Raw genomic sequence first — 19509 nt, 5'->3', positions numbered from 1 at the left:
AGAAAAAAAAGGGGGCATTTTAAAATAAAGAGCAAAGTCCTTGGGGGAATTAAAAAAAAAATGTTCATTGCAGAATTTCTCCCTCCCATGCGTAGGCACTTGCTAACTGAGAGTAGTGGCACTGTGACAAAAGTAGCAAAACCAAAGGCAGGCTTTACTAAAAGAAAAGGGGGGAGGGGAAGTTTTCCACTGGCCATCTGTGAAAATAAGGCATGTGGCCATTAAATGCAGAGGCTGTAAATATAAATATACACAAGCTCCACAAAGCAAATGGCAAAAAAAAAAAAAAAAAAAAAAAAAAGGGGCAGGGGGAAGGAAAAGGAAAAAGGAATAAACTCTCAGTTAAAGCAAATCAAAATGTTTAATGCTTAGCTACCAGCACTGGGCAAAAACCAATCTTGATCTTTGCAGCGTGCAAACTTAACATGTGTTTTTAATTAAATTTGAGAAAAGTTTCAGGAGAAATGACAATGGATATGGTAGCCCCGTTGAATAGAAGGCTCCTTGAACATGAAGGATCCTGTTGAGCCTGCTGATTGGGCTCACCGAAAGGCTTACACACGGGGTGATGGATGGGGGGTGACATAATACCTGCTTGCCTTCCTGTCATGCCTTTTCAAAACTGCCTGCTCCGCGTTGGTAGTGTTAACAAAGAGGACTGCAACCCGCATACAAGAATTTCTGCTGGCCAAGAACCTCAGCAAGACAAAATTAGGAACAGGGTAGGGAAAAGGGTAATAAGAAGGGGACACACAGTTGTTGGGATAAGATGTTAACTTTTGCGTTGCGAGACTCTACCAGCCTCTTGCCGGCAAGATACTCCCCGGCCCTCACATTGTCTAATAATTACTCCAAACAGAAGGATCTCTGCTCACACTGAGAGAAGAGAACAAAAATATTACACTGATCATCCTTCCTAGTGTTTTACAGGCCAGTGAGGAATAGAGCGAGCTACAAATTACAGGACGTATATATTAGCAGTCTGCTGAACTTGCAGGGCTAAGTGTGTGTATGTAATGTCTGTGGGCAATAAGCCTCTGCGAGTCACTGGGAACGCTAAAGTATTTTTCCAGTAAAATACTATGAGATTATGAAAGCGGGCAGGTTTTAACTCTGACAAAGTGATGTGGTTTATGACGTTAGTACTGCAGCTCTCGACTTATTTCCAGTGGGTTTCTCCTGTTTGGGAAGCTCAGATTGCACCAGGTCCCACTCTTCCCACTTTCAGTCCTTACAACTTACTCACTGGATTGGCAGCCTCTGCAGCAACCATGGGGTCAGACTCTCTTTTACCAACCCTTCTCTTTTCTTCTCCTCCCTGCTCTTCCCTCCTCCATTTTTTTCTCTATTTCCTGGCTCAAATTTAACTATTAGGGGAAGGAAAAAAAAAAATAAAATTATTGAAGTAAAATTCTCTACTGCACGAGAAATTTAAATCCCATGTGTTAAACCAAGCTCCTCCTTATGCCTTTAGTAATGTGAGCTCCGGTGTTTTATTTCTCAAAGACAGCGGGATCCACGGGTTTGAGGTTCTTAATATCCCGCTCCTCCCCGAGGGGAGAGCAGGGACAGAATTCATTTCAGCTCAGCAGATCACAGCAGCTTCTGAAGAGTTAACTCCACCATCCCCATCCATCAGGCAGCCAGCGAGGCATCGGGAAGGAATGATGGATGTAAAATTATTACAGGGCTGCCACCCGATATACTTACTGCCATTTGTAACTAAGGCTGGAACTGACACACTTTTTTCATTATTAAACATCCACATTAAGTCAACATTGGTCACTGTCATTCCACGTTTGGCACTCTCTTAAGGGGAAGGGGGAGAGGTGGGAGTGGGGAGGATGGCAGGAGGCGGGGGGGGTGGGAATGGGAGGAAAGGCAGCCTCAACCCAGTGTTCCATAAGCATGAGTAATACATAGGCTCCTGCTTACGATGCTGGAATAAATATTGTTACAAATAGCTCTTTAGTGACAGCCCAGCGGACAAGCACACCTCGCAGCCTTTCGAAAGGACGGTGACAACAGGGAGAACTCGTACCGTGGGTGCAGAGACACTTCATCAGAGGAAGGTGCGAGCATTCATTCGGATGCTCTCATCTCAGGGCGTGCTAGGAGTGTGACTGCCTCTGCACACGCCTGAAATGCTTGTGTGGCACGTGCACACACGTGCACAAACGTGGCTGGTAGCAGCAGGCGCCGGCGTTCGGCAACCGGTACCTCCGCGTGTAGCGGTGTGCACAGACACGTGCTCCAACACCTGCTTGTGTGCCCCCTTTCTCCTTTTTTTTTTTTTTTTTTTTTTTTTTTTTTTTTTACAGCTACCACAAATGTCGGAGGGTCTGACTACAGCCAGAGCATCCCTGGCGAGCTGGGAGCCTGTTTGTGCTGTGTGTGTCCTGGGAAAGACTGCACCGTGGGCTCGTGTGCGTGCACACACACACGCTGGCTCTGGCTGCCTGTGTACATCGCCTTTGTGGAGAGGAACAGGCAATTTTGGGGCCCAACAAACAGACCAGGGTCCACTTGCTGATGCTGCCCATCATGGTGTTTGCACTAGATGACAATCTGCACTCTAAGCTGCGTGTATAAAAGGTAACATCGTTTATGTATAGCACATATCGAGCTATAATTAACTGTAGATGACAATTACAAATAAAACTATGCTCCTGGGTTTCCAAGAAACCAGAAAAACATATACACACGCTTCTCATTTATACACGGAAATGTTTCCAAGAAAAGTAATGTAAAAATATGTTTTATTGCATTTGCAATTAAAATAGGTTTTAGTAAAATCCATGTTCACCATGATGCTCATAGTTTTTACTGTAATCCTCTGAAAATCAAATCCCTCAAGATGGTCCAAGTTGGATGCCCATGAAGTGACTCACCCAAATCATGCTAGCCATTTTTAAAAAAATCTTTTCTCATTTATGACTCCTTTTATACAGTGTCTCTCCAATCCCCTAAAATTCCTGTCTGACTACTGCCTTACAGCCAGCGGGTCTGCCTGTCCATGGGGATCAATCCATCTGGGAACACGAGTCAGGTAACGGGTCATGTACATGTGTGGAGAAAAGCCCCAAGAGCTCTAACAAGTAACTCACAAAGGTGATTTCCAGCCCTGACCCTCCCCTGGCAGATAAATCCCTATCAAGAGCCCAACATAATGTTCAGAACTGCACAGAGCCCACCGGCACTCGTGGGCTGCAGCAGCAATTCCTGCAACAAAAAAAACCTGAGCAGGTCTCGGAGAATCGTAGGTCTCCATAACTTATCAGTCACTGCAGTGAAGAAGGGAGGAAAATTTGGGACAGCCCCAGACGAGAGTCTGTTGCCTATAAAGACTGAGGTAACTCTACAGAAAGGAGAGTCTGTCTTCTGTACATAACTACAGACATAATGTCCATTTCTAACTACCAGTATGACCGCAGACGCACAGCTACATTAGGTAATCCCCTTGTAATTCCATCCCCCACCTCAAAATCTCCGTCAGGAAGCAACCAGTGAGCAAACGTATTGCCCCAAAAATTCAGGGGGCTGCTTCTAAGTCCCCCAGTGGGACCCTGAGCTTCTGAAGGGAAACTCTCAGTGGTAACACTGCAACACTCTATTTCTCGCTACCAACCTTCCTATCTCTTTTTATTTCCCTTGAAAACCAGGATAAACAGAATAAAATTTAATCCAAAATGGCAACATTTACCTTCCTCTCAAATCTTGCTCTTAATAAAAGAGAAATCTTTAAAGTCCTACATCAGACACAAACTTTAGAGAACTCAAGGTGTTTGGATCTCAACTCCGCAGCTGGCTGGTCAGTGGATGGCCTAGAGCATATCTCAGAAAGGAGAATAAGTACCTAAACTTCACAACCTACGTTTTTCCTCTTTTGGGTGAAATGCAAGAGACAGCTTAGGAGACTCTGCAAGTTAAAAAGTGCAACTTCTTAACTACTGCTTAGTGGCGGTCACCCCAGCAACTCATATGCCATTACGGTCCAGGAGAGCTCAGACTTGGTTCTGTCCTTTCCTGTCTCCACTTTAGAAATGAAATGAAATAAAATAAAATAAAATAAAATAAAATAAAATAAAATAAAATAAAATAAATCAGTGCACCCATATAAAGTTTTGGCATTTATTGGATCGAAAACCACAAACCTACGGTTGCTTTAGAAAAATTTTCAATTGAGCAAACAATTTTTTCTTCGTGCGACCTTGTAAAAGAACTCCTCTCTGCCCTCCACGAGCCCACCAGGAGGCATGAATTAGAGAGGAAAATAAACTTCAACTGGGGTTGAGGGTGAGAAGTGAAAACAGAAGGGGTAAGGAGAATCCCAACAATAGGAAAGTAACAGAATAAAGTGAATGCAGATGGTTCCACTCCTGCTACTTAATCAAAAGGCTGTGCGGAGTCACTAGAGCCAGCATAAAGTCATGTGTTAGAACAACAGCTGATCTGTATTAAAGAAGATTAACTCGCAATGCCATGGTGGAGGGCCTGGGATTATTTTATGTACTTCCATTGCCGAACAAGCCGTCAGCACAATTACTGCCCTCCGATGTGAATGACTGATCTGTAACCACAGCTAAACAGCATGCTGCTTAGGGGCCTGGGTGCTTCATGAAGATGAATTTCCATACCATCAAAGTGCTTTTAATGGGCTTCCTGATCCAACCACAAGGCCTGCTTTGCAAGTATATAGAACTCAGGATGAAGGCTTCCTGTCCAAAAGGATTTGGTCGGTTGTCACTTGACAATTCCCAGCCAGCACAAGGGAGGAGAGGGGGGAGATAGGTAGAGTTGTCTCTGCTTTGGAGGATTAAAAAAAAAAAAAAAAAAAAAAAAAAGTATGACAGTTCTTTCTCTGAGTATGAGAAAAAATGAATTAACCTATGTAGAGTAAAACTAAAAAAAAAAAAAAAAAAAGAAAAAGGGAAAAAAAAAAAGGGTACAGATGCTTTCTGAATGCAACCAACTGCTGTATCCACAGCTGAATTCAATGCGCTTAACAAATAACGGCAATTTAGCTATGCTTGCGAGGAATAGCTTGAGTCACTTTGCATTAGCATCTGGCTGAGTGTTAAAGTCATTTCTACATGGGGAGCAGAGAAAAGAAATTTCTGCTCCGAGCATCCTTTCAAGAATGCTTAAATATTTGAATATAAATTCCTTTGTGCTTGTGATCACTTCTTCTTATATCTGACACTCTGCTTTTCCCTTTTCCCTTCTGGTACTCTTCTATGTGAAATGCCGTAAACATGCTCCATCCCTCTCTTTCTTTCTCTCTCCCCATACCAGAGCTGCTATTCTTCTAAGAGAGATTGTATGTACTGCCAGATACCTATTACACTGACCTCTTTTTTCCTTCCCCTTCCTCTCAAGAAAGTGCATGAAATTGGAGTCATTTCTACATCACTTACACCCAGGATAGGCTGATGAAAAAAGTACAGTAGTGAGAGACTCACATGTACATTTAACATTCATTACCCAGACTGCTGGCTTCTCACAGCTTATTGATCAAACTCCATCTAAAAACAGGGAAAATGGAAAGCTATCCAAATTAGCAATCTGCTCATTCTGGACAATATTGTTTGACTCACAAGCTTCCTAGGATGACTGACTTTCAAGTTTCTGCTAAATAGCTGATCATTTTTATTCATTCTACTTAGCAGCCCATCTCAGTGATTCACACGAGGACTTACAGTGAAAAGTCACTAGAAGCCCTTGCAATAAAATTCAGTTTACGCCAAATGCAAGACCAGTCATCTTTGCTGTAGTGCACCATGAAGGCTGTACCAGCTCCGAGAATATTGCAGGGGAAGAGGGGAGTCGAGGAAAAAGTCTTGCTGAGCATATGAAGTTGAGACGTGCACGAGAGTTTGGATATGTCTCTTAGGTGGCAGTATTATAAGGACAGCTCGCTATAAATGTGGCAGCAAGGACTGGCAGGTCTATTTATCCCCCATAAGCCAGGGCAATGTGCAGAAAGACATCAGGTATTTCCAGAGAAAAGCAGCAAATCATAACCTCTTTGACATACAGGACGGTTACAGTACATAGGAATTTTTCTAGAGAATATTCACTTTGTCGGTTATTTCGTTACAGAACGGCTGCACGGGCCAGTTCAAAAGCAGAAGGTGGTCAGGCCCATGTGTTCTGCTGCCTCTAAGTTTCACTGCAAATATTTGGTGCAGTTTGTGTTGTCAATTGTCCATTTTTTCAATTTTGTTAAGTCATCTAATGTGACATGACAGTGCTACGTTGCAATGGTCACAAAATATCATACATGACAACCTCACAAGGCTAAATACCCAGAAGCTGAGCCTGAGTATCAGCAAAGCTTATGTTCCTAAAGAAGCTTGAATATTTTCAAATCCAGCTCATCTCACAAACACATGAAAGCATTTCCATAAAGCAAGATTTCCACTTAGACCCAGAGATTTCCAAGATCACCTTCTCATAATGGACGTTGACAGGCTGGAACAGAGAATTAGTGGCCTCTAAAGTTCTCGTGAGGGCTTTAACTATCTCTGCCTCCTCCCCACTCTCCCCCCAGGGTCTCCAGGTCTCTCTCTCATGTCATCTTTTGGTTGTGACTTTCATTTTAATTTTTACTTTTTTTTTGAAAGAAGCAACTATTCTGTTTAAAAAGGGGGAAGAAGAAAATAGAGCAAGAAAAAGGATGAAAAAATTGGAGCAAGAACCTACGTATCTGTAGGGAGGGCCAAATGCAATCTCCGATCCTTTGCAAAAGGAGTCTTGGAAACTCACCTTTTCTGTCCTGCAGTTATTGAGACCCAGGCTATTCACAACGGCCACCTTCCCATCCAGCACCTGCTGCTCCCTCCGAAGTTGCTCCTTCATCTGTCGGGCCTCCTGGATTGCCTTGGTAACAGCATCATGGTCATTTAAATAACCTGACGACGTGATAGAAGAAAGGATATCTTAAAAAGAGAAAGTTACAAGAAAACACTTTAGCTTTCATCGATGAAATGGACCGATAGTTTATCATTATTAACGAGAAAAAGTTAAAAGGTAAAGCCCAGAGACCCATCCGTGCTTTGTAATTCTGTTCTTGTTATGACAGAGCCACCTGGATGAAAAGCAGGAGAAACCTCAGTGCCAAAACCATCGTCCTGATATTTGAGCCCATTAGTTTCAATCTTTCCCTGCCACCGCAGAGGTTGGACCCGTGGTTTGCATGCAGCAGGATGCAACCAGGGAAGAGTTAGGGGAGGCTTTGATCACGCCAGCAATCCCAAACCCTTAAAAATAGACCATTTCATTCTTCCCCTTCTTAAAACTTGTGAATACATTAAAATAAACCACAGGTGGCGGTGGTTTGCTATAGATATGAAATGCGTAATGACTGGGAAGAGAAACCTCATCCACTGAGTGCTCCCCACCACCACCTGTCATTCAGAAATGTATAAGAAACCACAGCTACACGGACCTACATTCCCACTCCTATTCATGCTGCTAATAGTAGGTCAAATGTCCACTGTTTTGCTGCAAATTCACAGCCTAGGGCTTAGCCTTAGTAGTCACTGAATTATTTCCTTTTAAAATGTTACAAGCATCACCGGCGCAGCTAATACTATTTAATTTTAAATGTGACACTTTGTCATTTTTTTTTTCCTTTAGCGTACTGTAGATTATACTTATTATGATCTGCATGTGATTTGTAGGACAGAATACTGATGGGAGACTCCAAGCCCCAGTCTATTTTTCAAACATTAAAGGCGAGGCTAATATCTATCAATCTCCCTCCCTCCCCCTCGCCACATCCCCACACCCGCGTGCACGCACACACTTCTTTCTGTCTTTTAACTAGGGCATAAAAACGGCATAAAATGAATCTGTAATATGAAATTGCCCAGAAAAGGGACTTCTGTTTGTGACATGAGGCTAAATCTAACCAGATCCATTGGTGAATTGTGACAGATGGAGGGACTGTGAGACAGAAGGCAGGCACTAATCACACACAAAATGACCGGCTTGCCTCAACATGTTCCATGGATTCCAGCAAACTTTACACCCTAATCCATTTTTAGAACAAAAAACATCTGGGCCATAAATCCTCTAATCTGCCAAAACACGCTATTAAATCCCATGATTTGTTGAAAAACACTAAGATTAAAGAAAGGAAATATAAAATGGCTAACTGCCGTGTTAGGAAAGTGTTATTAATACTCTTTCTTTGTCTCAATTATGAATGTTCTGTTCCTAAAGAGCCTTGTCTAATCATGTCAGATTACACATCCTTGTTGTATTGCTAGACTCTTCTATCTGATCCTCTGATTGCCAAAAAACGCAGGACATTGTCTTGCTGCTTAAAACATTTCAGGGGAAGAAGCTGATGTCAGATTAGTTCAGTGCTGCGCTGCTGTCAGGATTTTAGTTTGGTCTGGGTTTTTACTGTTGTTTTTTTTAGACAGCAGACAGAATGGCATGGGTATTCCCATCTGCCTGGGTGCGTGAAAGCTAGAAAGAAAAGTTTTTTGTGCAGTTGGACTGTTGTTAATGGTACTAAAAGTTCGCTTTTGGCTAAATACCCAGGAGCTCTAAGAGTTTTATATGAAATAACTTGATCCACATTGCTTTCATCGAATGACCCAGTTCAGTAATTCCCAGCCAACGGAATTCCAGTAATTCCAGCCTTCCCAGCACCAGGAAGGATATAACCTGCACCAGCACAGTGCTACCAGCTGATTATTTTTTTTTTTTTAAATCTCCATTTTATCAACTTGCTTGGTTTCTTCCCCACTTTGCATCTGTTACTGATCAAGCTTGCATGAAGTCAGAATAAATTGAAAAGGAAGCAAGCAAACAAACAAACAGACAGTAGTGTTAGTGTTGGTTTGGTCTTGATTAGGCTAGGTATAATACTTCAAATCTGTAATACAGCCGAATTTGCCTAGGAACTGGAATTCATGCCCTTCTCCAGACTATTTGGCTTTTCCTGAATACTGCTATCTTTGAGACAGTTTGGCACATGACAGTGAATAAAAGCAAGCACTCCTTATGTTTTTCAGTAGCTGCCAAGATGCTGGTGTGCAGGGAAATGATTAATATAGAAGTGAGTTGAATGTAAATTATTGTTGTTTAGGGTAGGTGGTGAATTATTGACAGAGAGGGGAACTGCATTACATAAAATGCACTTAGTTACAAGGATTGCCAAACTAGCATAGAGATGTTGAAGATAATGGCAAAGGGCAGAGAGAAGTTGTTTCTGTTTTTAGTACACGGACATATGCCTGTTCCCAAAAAGAAATGCTTGGATTTAAAGTCATACATGAAGCCACGACATTTGTGACTGCTCAGTCTGTAGCATAATTTATCCATGATGAGGATAGCTCTAGAAAAGGACCACGCAGCCGTGTGCCCGAGTGCAGCTACGCCCTTACTCATAGGGGGCTGCGAGTTTACATCCTCCAGAGACAACGAAAGGACACGTGGAGCCTTTCTCCACCCCACGGGAGCCAAGCAGCCCCAAGAAGGGCTTTCAGAGAACGGTTTTAACTCGAAGTTAGTGGCAGTGCAAAGAGACAGCTCAGCCACATCCCCGCGAGGTGGGCTGTGCACACCTAGGACTGACAACTTGCGTCTTGCCTTGACAGCTCCCGTCATCCCAACGGTGGAAGGAGCTTCCTGGCAAACGACGGCATGTTTCCCAGTGACTTTTTGTTGAGGGATTCACCTCTCAAGATAAAAAAAGTAACCCAGTTTCTCTACCGTTTTTAGGGACCTTAGTCCCTTTCCTTAAAATGATATCAACATTTTTTGTGGCGTAGCCTCTACTGGATGGTGCCTTGAAACTGCATGCTGGCTTTTTTTAAGATAACCAGACGGTTTCGCCACGGTAATGAGTTTTACTTGCTCTAACTTTGGTTGGTTCTGACCTAGCAGTTGGCAGGAAAAATCCGCAGGGTGTTCACAAGCCTTTCATTCTTCTAGTCCTCCATTAAAAGATAGACCTTTGTTAGAAGTAGGCTCTGTCTGTCCAGCTCCTGCACCACAGTTGAAGACTGCTTATCTTATATATACAGTAGGCACAGTGATACTGCTCAGCAACCTCAAAAAGTCACTTTCTATATTTGTAGCTGAGAGATATACAGCAGTGAACTCTATGTCATTAACAATAACTTAAGTATGTTATCTTTTTCTCCACAGTTTTCCATGGTTTATTAATGGTATAACACATTAATTCTTCCTACAAGAGTGACCTTTAAAGCTCCATTCATCCTCACAGCTTTTATCCAATTACATTATCACTCACTACAGGTACAGCATTTCAAAATCTGCATTTTGTTAAAAGAAGTAAATTGCAGGGGTCTCAAACCTATGAAAAATATCAGGTGTGTAGGGAAAGAAGATTGGAGAGGAGAGAACAAGAGACGTCCTGCCACTGAGATGCAGGTCAGATGCTTAACTCCACATCTACATGTGAAGCTCAGTCTATTGAGGACAAAAAATTTCATGTGAGAAAACTCAATGCATTGTACATGGAGAGCAGTAGAGCCAAGCAAATTAAAGATGAAATACATTAGGACCTACCAAAGTTAAACAATGTAGGGCTAATAATAATACATATGCAATTAACAGTGTGATATTTACACAATATTTATACAATTGCAACACGTCATACCAAATAAAATTATTTTCTTTTCTATAGGATGTAGGAGCATATTCTCTGATATATGTAACTCATCAACATTAACAATAATGAATGTATGCACAGTGGGAAGGTAATACAGTGGGAGCTAAATCTGTTTTATCTTTGGACATAACTATGGGTCTTCCTGGTATCTACGTGGGTAGAATATGGACTGCAGAGATCTGGGAGAGACCCATAGAGACACAAGAAATTTTTACTACATCGCACTAAGATACCACAGAAACAGCTTCTGATGTGTTTGATGTGTGTTTTCTTTTGTTTGTGCCATCTCTGAAAGTGGCCAGCAGCAGATGTTTTAGCAGCAACAGCGGTAGCAAAGGTACAACAACCTACCTCACTTAATTTGCCAAAGAGAGCTTGATTTACATCCTGAAATCTTAACTCAGGTTTTCCTCAACCACTTCATGGAATAAAATGTTTCGGTTAGAAGGATGAAGAATGGGGTGTGTACACATTTTACTTACACACACAAACAACAGTCCCTTTAACGCATCAGACTTGTAAAATCACCACCAGGACTGTTATTATTTAGATGGTCTTTAGGCAAAGAGGTAATTTTGACGGGAGGAACAATTAACACTATTTTTTGGAACAATGTTAAAAACAGTCAGTCAAGACCTTTTGCAAGATGCAGCATTAAATTTGGTTTTTTGAATGAATCTGGTGATTGTGTTGCTTATTAGACCAAGGTAAACTAATGCTCCATGCAGCTTTTTAGCGGAATAAGGATTAAACCTGTAATTTTGCAAAGATGTATTTGCATATGTAGACTTTTACGTGAAAGGGATTTTTTTTTTTAAGTTTCTACATTCAGATGGCATAGTAGAATATCATGTGTCCTTGATGCTCACCACTAGACAGGTCACTGTCTTTAATGTGTGCCACTAAACAAAGTGAATTTATTAGCTGTTATTGATAAAGCAGTATCTGAATTAACACAGGCTTTTGTTTTCCAAGTCTGTAAAAGTCAACATACTCCTCCTAAAGTCATAAGATTCCGGGACTTTCTTCACTGCCATCAACAAATGTAGTATTATGGTCAACCCGTGACAGCTCACAGACTGGCAACTGGCTGATAAATGCCCATTTGCTGATAACACCTAATAATTGTTATGGGAAAGGACATTTACTGATACCACCTATTAATTGTTTTGAGGAAGGACATTTGCTGATACCACCTATTAATTGTTATGGGGAAGGACAAATGAAACTGAGCTTACCTATTGTGTTAGCCCTGGCCGAAGGACTAGCTAATGTTGCTGGCACAGAGGATTTTAGTGAACTGGTCCCACTATTTATTCTCAGAGTTGGCATATGAGGAGAGGTGGGTGATGTGGGAGACTTGCCATCAGATGTCTTGGGCTTGGCTGAAAGGTTCAGAGGCTGGGCTACTTCATCCTACAAGAAGCAGAAGAGAAAATAACATTATTATAAAACTGCTGTTGGCACAACACCATCCAAGCAAAGACAGTTGTTTTCAGCTCATATGAACTTCTAAACTGGAAAGGTTGTATGATATATATTAAGATCAAATGTGATACCATCTTGTCATTCCAGTTTCGAACTGAGATGACTGATAAACTGGAAAATTAGCATGACATGATCAGAGAACATCCTCCATTTGTACTTTGTATGTAAGAACTGCCTCTGAAGAAACGGTTCACAGCAACAAAATATACCCTTCTATGATGAAAATAAAGAGCACTTTTACACTTACATTTTATTGTTACTTTATTTTAAACTTGATGGGGATAAATTAAAAAAGAACTGAAGAGAATTTTCACTTAAAATTCAACCACCGCGACCCAAATTGGGCAAACGTGTTTGAATGAATGGGTTTTCATTTTATTGGGGGTGGGAGGGTGGGTTTGGTTGTTTGTTTTTTGTTTTGTTTATTTAATTTGTGCTTTCTTCTGAACTTCCCATGCTTAGAATTGCAAGCACAAAAATGTCAAAGGAAATATATACTACTCTTTCACAACAACAAGAGAGCAGGAAGAACCTGCCCTTTCTTTCCACAAAATTTGAAACAATAGCCTGGATAATTCTGCATAAGTCTCTAGATTTTTTTTTCATATTCTGTGGAGATTCTGACTTTAAGATTTCAGTCATTCTTATTATGTGAAAGTAGTAAAATTGGGTGACATTTTTTGCAGGGTAACTGGAATAATTCCTAAACCTAGCTTGATTACACAGAGTAACAGACAGTGCTATAAAACACATTAAAATTCTAGGTCATGTATTTTTGTTTGACCAACATAAAATACAATAAGAGGGGAAAAAAATCAACACGGAAGGGAGAAATAGCTTTTCATCAAGGGGGATATTTTGGAAGTGATTTTAACTGACTTTTTAATAACCATAACTAATGGGTATGGTATTAGACCCAACCATCACATATTAGCTTAGCTTTCCTCTCACACTGTGACTTAGGAAAGCCATCCTCTAGCTACTGGAACTGTTACACCACACAACTGGGGTTGGGCTCAAGAAGCCGATTCTGATCTCCCCAAGTTATAAGTAGAGTCACAGTTATAGAATTATTCCTGACTTACAGCAACACAAAACTGACTGGAATTAGACTCATAATGTTTGAGTGTTTTACTGTTACCACTAAGGTATCTGTAACTACTATCATATAATACTGATTCTTTTCCACAGGGGGTGGTGGACTGCAGTAAAGAAGGAATTTTATAGTTGCCTATCGCTTGTGGAAGTATGATATAGATGTACATCTCCAAACACAAGACAATTCTGCAAAGCACTGTCATATAACTTTTCCATTACCTTAAAGAAGCGAGCTCTGAGCAAAGCACTTTTATTTGATTATTTCTACACTTTTGTAATAGTTACAGCTAAAAATAAATTAAAGCTTAGCAGACAAACATATCATAGAATCATAGAATCATAGAATTGTCTGGGTTGGAAGGGACCTTTCAGATCATCTAGTCCAACCATCAACCTAACTCTGATAAAAACCATCACTAAACCATGTCTCTAAGCACTGGGTCTACCCATCTTTTAAACACCTCCAGGGGTGGTGCCTCAACCACTTCCCTGGGCAGCCCATTCCAATGCTTAATAACCTTTTCCATGTAAAAATTTCCCTTTCCTTATGCTTTGGCTGTTGTCAAACAATATGAATAAGATCAGTAGTCCAGAGTGTATCACTTAACTATGTATCGATGACATCGTGGACAAATCTGTCATCCTTAAAGTGGTATTTAAGCCATCCTAGATACAACTTGTGCATAAAATAAAGGGGAAAAAAATATCAACGCATAAAATTGACTTAGGAGCCCATATTCTGTATTCTCAGAAGTGACTTAGGCACCTAGATAGCAGAGTTCTGTTAGTCTTTTAGAAGACTTAAGCCTTGGGGTTAAAATGTCATCCAGTTCAACCAGCATTTGACATTTTCAGAAGGTATTCACTACTTTACAGAAATACAAATCCGCCTATATTAGAATAAAATAGATTAACCCACTAGCCAAATGGAAGTGAACTTGCTCTGCTGTTCCACTGATTTCAACTTAAAAGAAAAAAAAAAGTCTCACAACAGTGCAACTATCATGTTGTAAAATCAGTACTGATTGAGTTGCATAAAAATGTACAAACCAGCCAACGAACCAACCAAACACAGCGAGCCTGTGCCAGACAAGGATCCCTGAACAGCAAAGTCATCTATTTCGACGAGACAGTACCAGAAGCAATGCAAACCTGCCCACGTTCTTGTTTCGATTCAATCCAAGGCGGGGGTTGGTTTCCATGTATATTCAACTCTTGACCTCTGTTGTAAGCCTCAACAAAAGGGGCTGATTAGTTCCAGATATCGGAGCAAAAGCTGCAGTGTGTATTCTGGCCACTGGAAATCTGACCAAGAGCAGCACCCCAGTTCATAGGGAGCAGCAACCAGTCCCTGATGGGAATGGCTCTTGCTCCCATCCGAAGTCAGCTTGGATTCCAACCTGCACCCTCCTGCTGAGAGGTTTTTTTTCAGTCTCGTCCTTTTGACTCAATCCCTCCGCCATCCTGTCCCTATAAAGTTTACTTCCTTCCCTTCTCTCACTCCTTCTCCCTTTCCTCAGTCCTTTTGTTCCCCCTTTTTAGCCCGGTCTGAGGGCAAGGTCTTGTGCAAGTCCACTAGAGAACAGTGGGTTTGGTCTCATTTAATGCAAGTTAGAAACGGGGGAGGTGTATTTTTTCCATCGTAGGCATCCAGCAGTGAAGCTGTCTGCACTGTAACTATTCTTGGTGGTAAGAATGCTTTTCTTCATTCAAGTCAGCACAGCCTTCTCTAGAGCCAAGAAGTATAAGGCCTTGTGGAAATAATAGAAGTCGACAGTTCCAGAGCTGATAAATGTCATTCCAAATTGCCCCTTCATTCACTTTCATTGTGTGTTCAGGCTAATGGTAAATTAATCGGAGGTCAGGGAAGCTTGGTTCTCATAAAGGAGGATAACTAAACAATTTTCAGCTATTATATATATTTAGAAAATGATATTACTTCACTGTTCGGTCTCACAACATTTTTACTTCTGTTATTTCAAAGAGCTTTCTCAAATCCTCACTGGAAGCCAAATACATTAAAAAATCAGTCAGAGAGTTTAGAAATCCCATGTTGGATCATGAGTTGATAATAATTTAAGTAATTTCCTTTACCACAGTGGAACTACACTGATTTATTCCACGGGAGTCTAAAAAATATCTGGGAGACAGGTAATAATATACAATTGTGTTAAGTGTGAAGATGACTGTTGGGATCTTCACTCCTATACTCAGTGAGGCATTTTACTCTTTTTCCTATTTGCAGATATAAATTCAAAATTCTCTGCTCTTGCAGTTTAAATCAAGCACTGGACTGCCTTCATTATTGATCGCGTCCCTGGAACCACGAGAAGAATCAGGTGTTGGCCTACCTTTATTTTTAACCTTTAAAATCTCCCAGCTGACATTCTGTCATATTCTAGATTAGCAGGCTTCAACTCTCAGATATATAAGGCTCTGTATAACTGCAGCATGACAGTTAGGGCAAACACGAGTAATGAAGAGAAAAGCACAGATGTAGCACGTTCACTCCAGGTAGACGGTGTCTTTCAACAGCCAGGAGATTCTATTTTATACAGTGGGATCACAGAAGCTAGACCTACACTCTGTACTTAGTTTTTATTAGAGAAAACTCAGTATTGATTGGTCCCTGCCTTTTTTAACATGCAGTTATTCTAAGATGCCATTGATAAGCTGCTTTTTTTTTTTTCAAGTCAGTATTTTTAAAGAGTTAAACAAAGTCAAACATTTATTTATGTATCAGCCAAAACGATTAATGCTTAGACCAGAGGATGTTAAGACCCAAAAGGCTTGTAATAATATAAACACAGATGTGATGAAAGTAAAATACGATTTTGATCAAGGGTTATGAAATGTTTCCTTTAAAGTAGCACATCTGTCTGACAAAACAAAACACACACACAAAATGTAGTGAATAAAGCATAAGCGAAAACACACGCAGGAGGGCTAAAAAAATGAAGTACCCACAGCAAGAGCAAAGTATTGGTAAAGAGGTTCCCATCCCCTGTCTCACAGCAGTGTCAGAAGAGCCACTGGTTTAGGGAGAGCTGGTGGTTTGCTTCCCAGGATTGGAAGACTGTCATTAATCAAAACTTTGGAGCTCGGGGAACTTAAAATGCTTAACTTGCTCTAGACTTTTTTCCCAGCTGATCTCTAAACATAGAAGGGAAGAAAGAAGAACCCTTCATCTACACCAGAATTTGGAGGGTAAACCAAATATTCAAGAGCTGTATTTTGTAGCTTTACTCAAACTAGATTTGTATAACTTTGAGCTTTCGGATTTAAGCATCGGATGTTGGAAATCTCCAAATATAAGTGCCTGACACACAACATTTAAACAGAAATACTGCTGGTAAGTGGAGTGTGCATCACACTGCTTTTATACGGTTTGTATGGTCCTATGAAAAGGTAAAATGCTCGGTAAACACAAAGTGCTTATTAATATGGGAGGTAAAAATAAAGAGTAAGAAAAGGAAAGGATTTGGTCACAGTCATACAGTAATGTAGTGGCAGAGTTTCAGACAGACCCAGGAATTCTCACTTGCAGTCACCTATGTTGCAAATAGTTGGCTGAAATGGTGTCTTTCCTAATCTTTCAATCGCGCTGTCTCTTATTTACTTCCTCCTAAAATAAAAGGTAAATTTATCTCTATGGAGAATGGATTTGGAAAAAGAAGGGAATAAAATCCGATTTTGAGAATCTCTCTAAACCGTCTATTAAAAATGGCACTATTGCAACACCAAGAGCTGAATAAGAGACTGATAGCCCAGATGAATGAACCAATCTCAAAGAAAGAAAAAGATGGGGGTGGTGGGGAATACCCCAGAATGACCCATTTAGATATCATAATCTCACTTCTTTTCACATATTTCAGTGGCACACACTGAAGGTCCAGGTTGCACAGTTTGTTACAAAATCATGAACTACTCTGTGCATCATCTGACTGGCAATACAAACGTGTTTAAATGACCTGGCATAAGCACAGCCGAGCATGCTCTACTAAAGAGGCTTTTCATGACCTCTGGGAACACATTTGCCACATCTTGCTGCCTATTTAAATGACCTTGACAGTACAAATTACAGCCAAACGAGTTAGAAATAAGAAGCTGGAGAGGGGGTTTCTGAAAGAATGCCTCTGCCAACTCCCCAGAAACAAAGCCTCATTCCCCCACATTGGTTCTGTTTCATGGAGATCTTTATTTCATCAGAAATGCAAAATATGGAGCACTTACTGGCATGTCTGGGGCAGAAGACAATGATGCTATTGTTGCCCACTGAACAATGCAGCCAGTCAGTGGCTTATCCATTCAGTCTCACGCTTACCCAGAAATGTCTGACCAAAATATGTATCAAAACAGCATATGGAACAGCATATATACAAAGAAAATCCTTTGGCATCACTGTCCCTCAAGACTACAGTTGTCCACACACTCACACAAAGATACCAGCAGCTTTCTCCACATCCCCTCCCCTTCCTCTGAAGCCACTCATGGCGAAATTATCAGTAGTGATAATAAGAAGCCGAGAGGTAAAGGCAGTTGTGAAACATGTTGTATAAATGAATCATGCTGCTGATATTATCCTCACTGATGAAATAATTGTATTAAATTAAGCAGGGATGTTCACATGACAGGATGGGTGAATTAGATAATGCTCATCTGCAGCTGTACCTCCTCCTGCCACATTCTCAAGTTTTGATTAAGAATAATGTGTCCCTTCCTGCAAAGGTAGAAATTTCTCTTATATAGAAAAAGAGATGGAAACATATAAACAGGCATCTTAGTTATGATATGATAATGAACACAGTAAAATTATTCTTCATGTTCAGAGAAGTCACTTCATCCTACTCTTGCCCATGAGTTTCAGTGCCAAAAGCAGAAGGTACAACTGGACTCTTGTCAGAAAGGAAAAGAAAAGGCACAAAGACAAGACAGAGGGCAAGTATCAGGAAGAACTCTCTTCTTTCTTTCTGATCCTGCAAACCACACAGAGTTTTCTTTCTGCAATAGCTGCAGAAACATCTCAGCCTGGATTTCTGTCTATACCTAGAGCAGGTTATTGGCTTTTTCTTATGCTGTTGCTTTGCTGAGTATCTTTTCCTGAATACGTTGCTCTCGGAAGGCAGACACTTTTTGGACTCAGTGCATTACCCAGCCAAAGTTAGTACTTCAGTCTTTACTTGATAGTACCCAAATACTCTTATTCATGGGGCTCAAAACAAAGGGGGGAGGTGTGGAACTGAGCTGCCGTATATTTACCTCATCTGCTTCTTTAGGGGAATACTCAAAGAATAAGCTATTTTCAAATGCTGATTTATAAACCAGGACTATTCTTGCACAGTTTCCATTCCTGTTCATGGGGAAAAGTGGTGTATGAGCACACCAACGTAATCTGTTCTGTAGCACCAGGGACAGACAAGATTTTTTCCCAGTCCTTTTTTCACAATGCTAAGGGCTCTCAGTGAGGATATTCTCTGGGGACTTTGTCCTCTCAGAAAGATCCCTAACATCTTCCCCTTTCATTTTTCTTTACAGGAAGCCTAGCTGCCAGAAAAGAAGTCTGCAGTTACAAACACTAATTTGCTGCCCTGGAAACCCCAAGCTTTGATTTTGTCTAGTCCACATGTTGTCACAGTAAAATAAGAGAGCTGCTGGGTGGTTTTCCCTTTGTATTTAGCACTGCTGTTTCCCCAACTTGTACGCAGGATTCACAAACAGATACAGGAAGAACAAAAGAGGGGCATGCAAAATGACCTGTCTATAAACATGGAAGGCCCCAGGAATTAGATGCCCTCCCCTCCTCCCTACAGCCTTTTCATCCGATGCACATTGCTTACTCTGTAGTATGGGCCTATTCTAAGAGCCACAGAATACAGATGCTGAAATAACAGAGGACCAAATGCCAAACAAGCCTAGGATCATTTCAGTCCTCCAGCTAGCTCAGACATGGAAGAGTGTGGGCTGTTTCCTCTGCAGGGCAGCCTAAAAGCAGTGTCGGTGGAGAGAGCTACGTAACTCCTCCTCAAAGTCTACATCCAACGATGTCCTGGGGCAAAGGTCTTAATTTTTGTTAGCAGAATCTCTGCACACAGAAGCCTAAAAGCAACTATTTAAAAGTCTTCAGGAAAGACAAGTGCTGCACTGGGACTGAGCCCTTTGGGTTCCTGTGGAGCTCAGGGCAGGCTGTTTGGCCAACAGAATACACCAGGGCACGGAGCTTAGCAAAATGAGCAGACTGGTATTTGTTTACTCAAAATTCATTCATT

The 19509-nt window shown here is 41.1% G+C and overlaps 1 protein-coding gene across 5 annotated transcripts in view; it reads right to left on the bottom strand.

Moving 5' to 3' along the window:
- SOX5 (SRY-box 5) overlaps window positions 1-19509 on the bottom strand; it is a 673706-nt gene that overhangs the window by 27614 nt on the left and 626583 nt on the right. For 3 of the 5 annotated variants that reach the window (XM_014959575.1, XM_014959577.1, XM_014959574.1), the window contains 2 exons: window positions 11896-12073; window positions 6769-6941 (listed from right to left, as the gene is read on the bottom strand). In XM_014959575.1, coding sequence (XP_014815061.1) covers window positions 6769-6941; window positions 11896-12073 — 351 coding nt within the window. The remainder of the gene's footprint in view (window positions 1-6768; window positions 6942-11895; window positions 12074-19509) is intronic. The other 2 variants (XM_014959576.1, XM_014959578.1) reach the window with 1 other exon arrangement.

Source organism: Calidris pugnax, unplaced genomic scaffold (assembly GCF_001431845.1).
Source record: "Calidris pugnax isolate Ruff unplaced genomic scaffold, ASM143184v1 scaffold316, whole genome shotgun sequence".
Taxonomy (NCBI): domain Eukaryota; kingdom Metazoa; phylum Chordata; class Aves; order Charadriiformes; family Scolopacidae; genus Calidris; species Calidris pugnax.
Note: the sequence above shows the minus strand (reverse complement) of the source record. Positions and strands in the feature narration are given on the sequence as shown.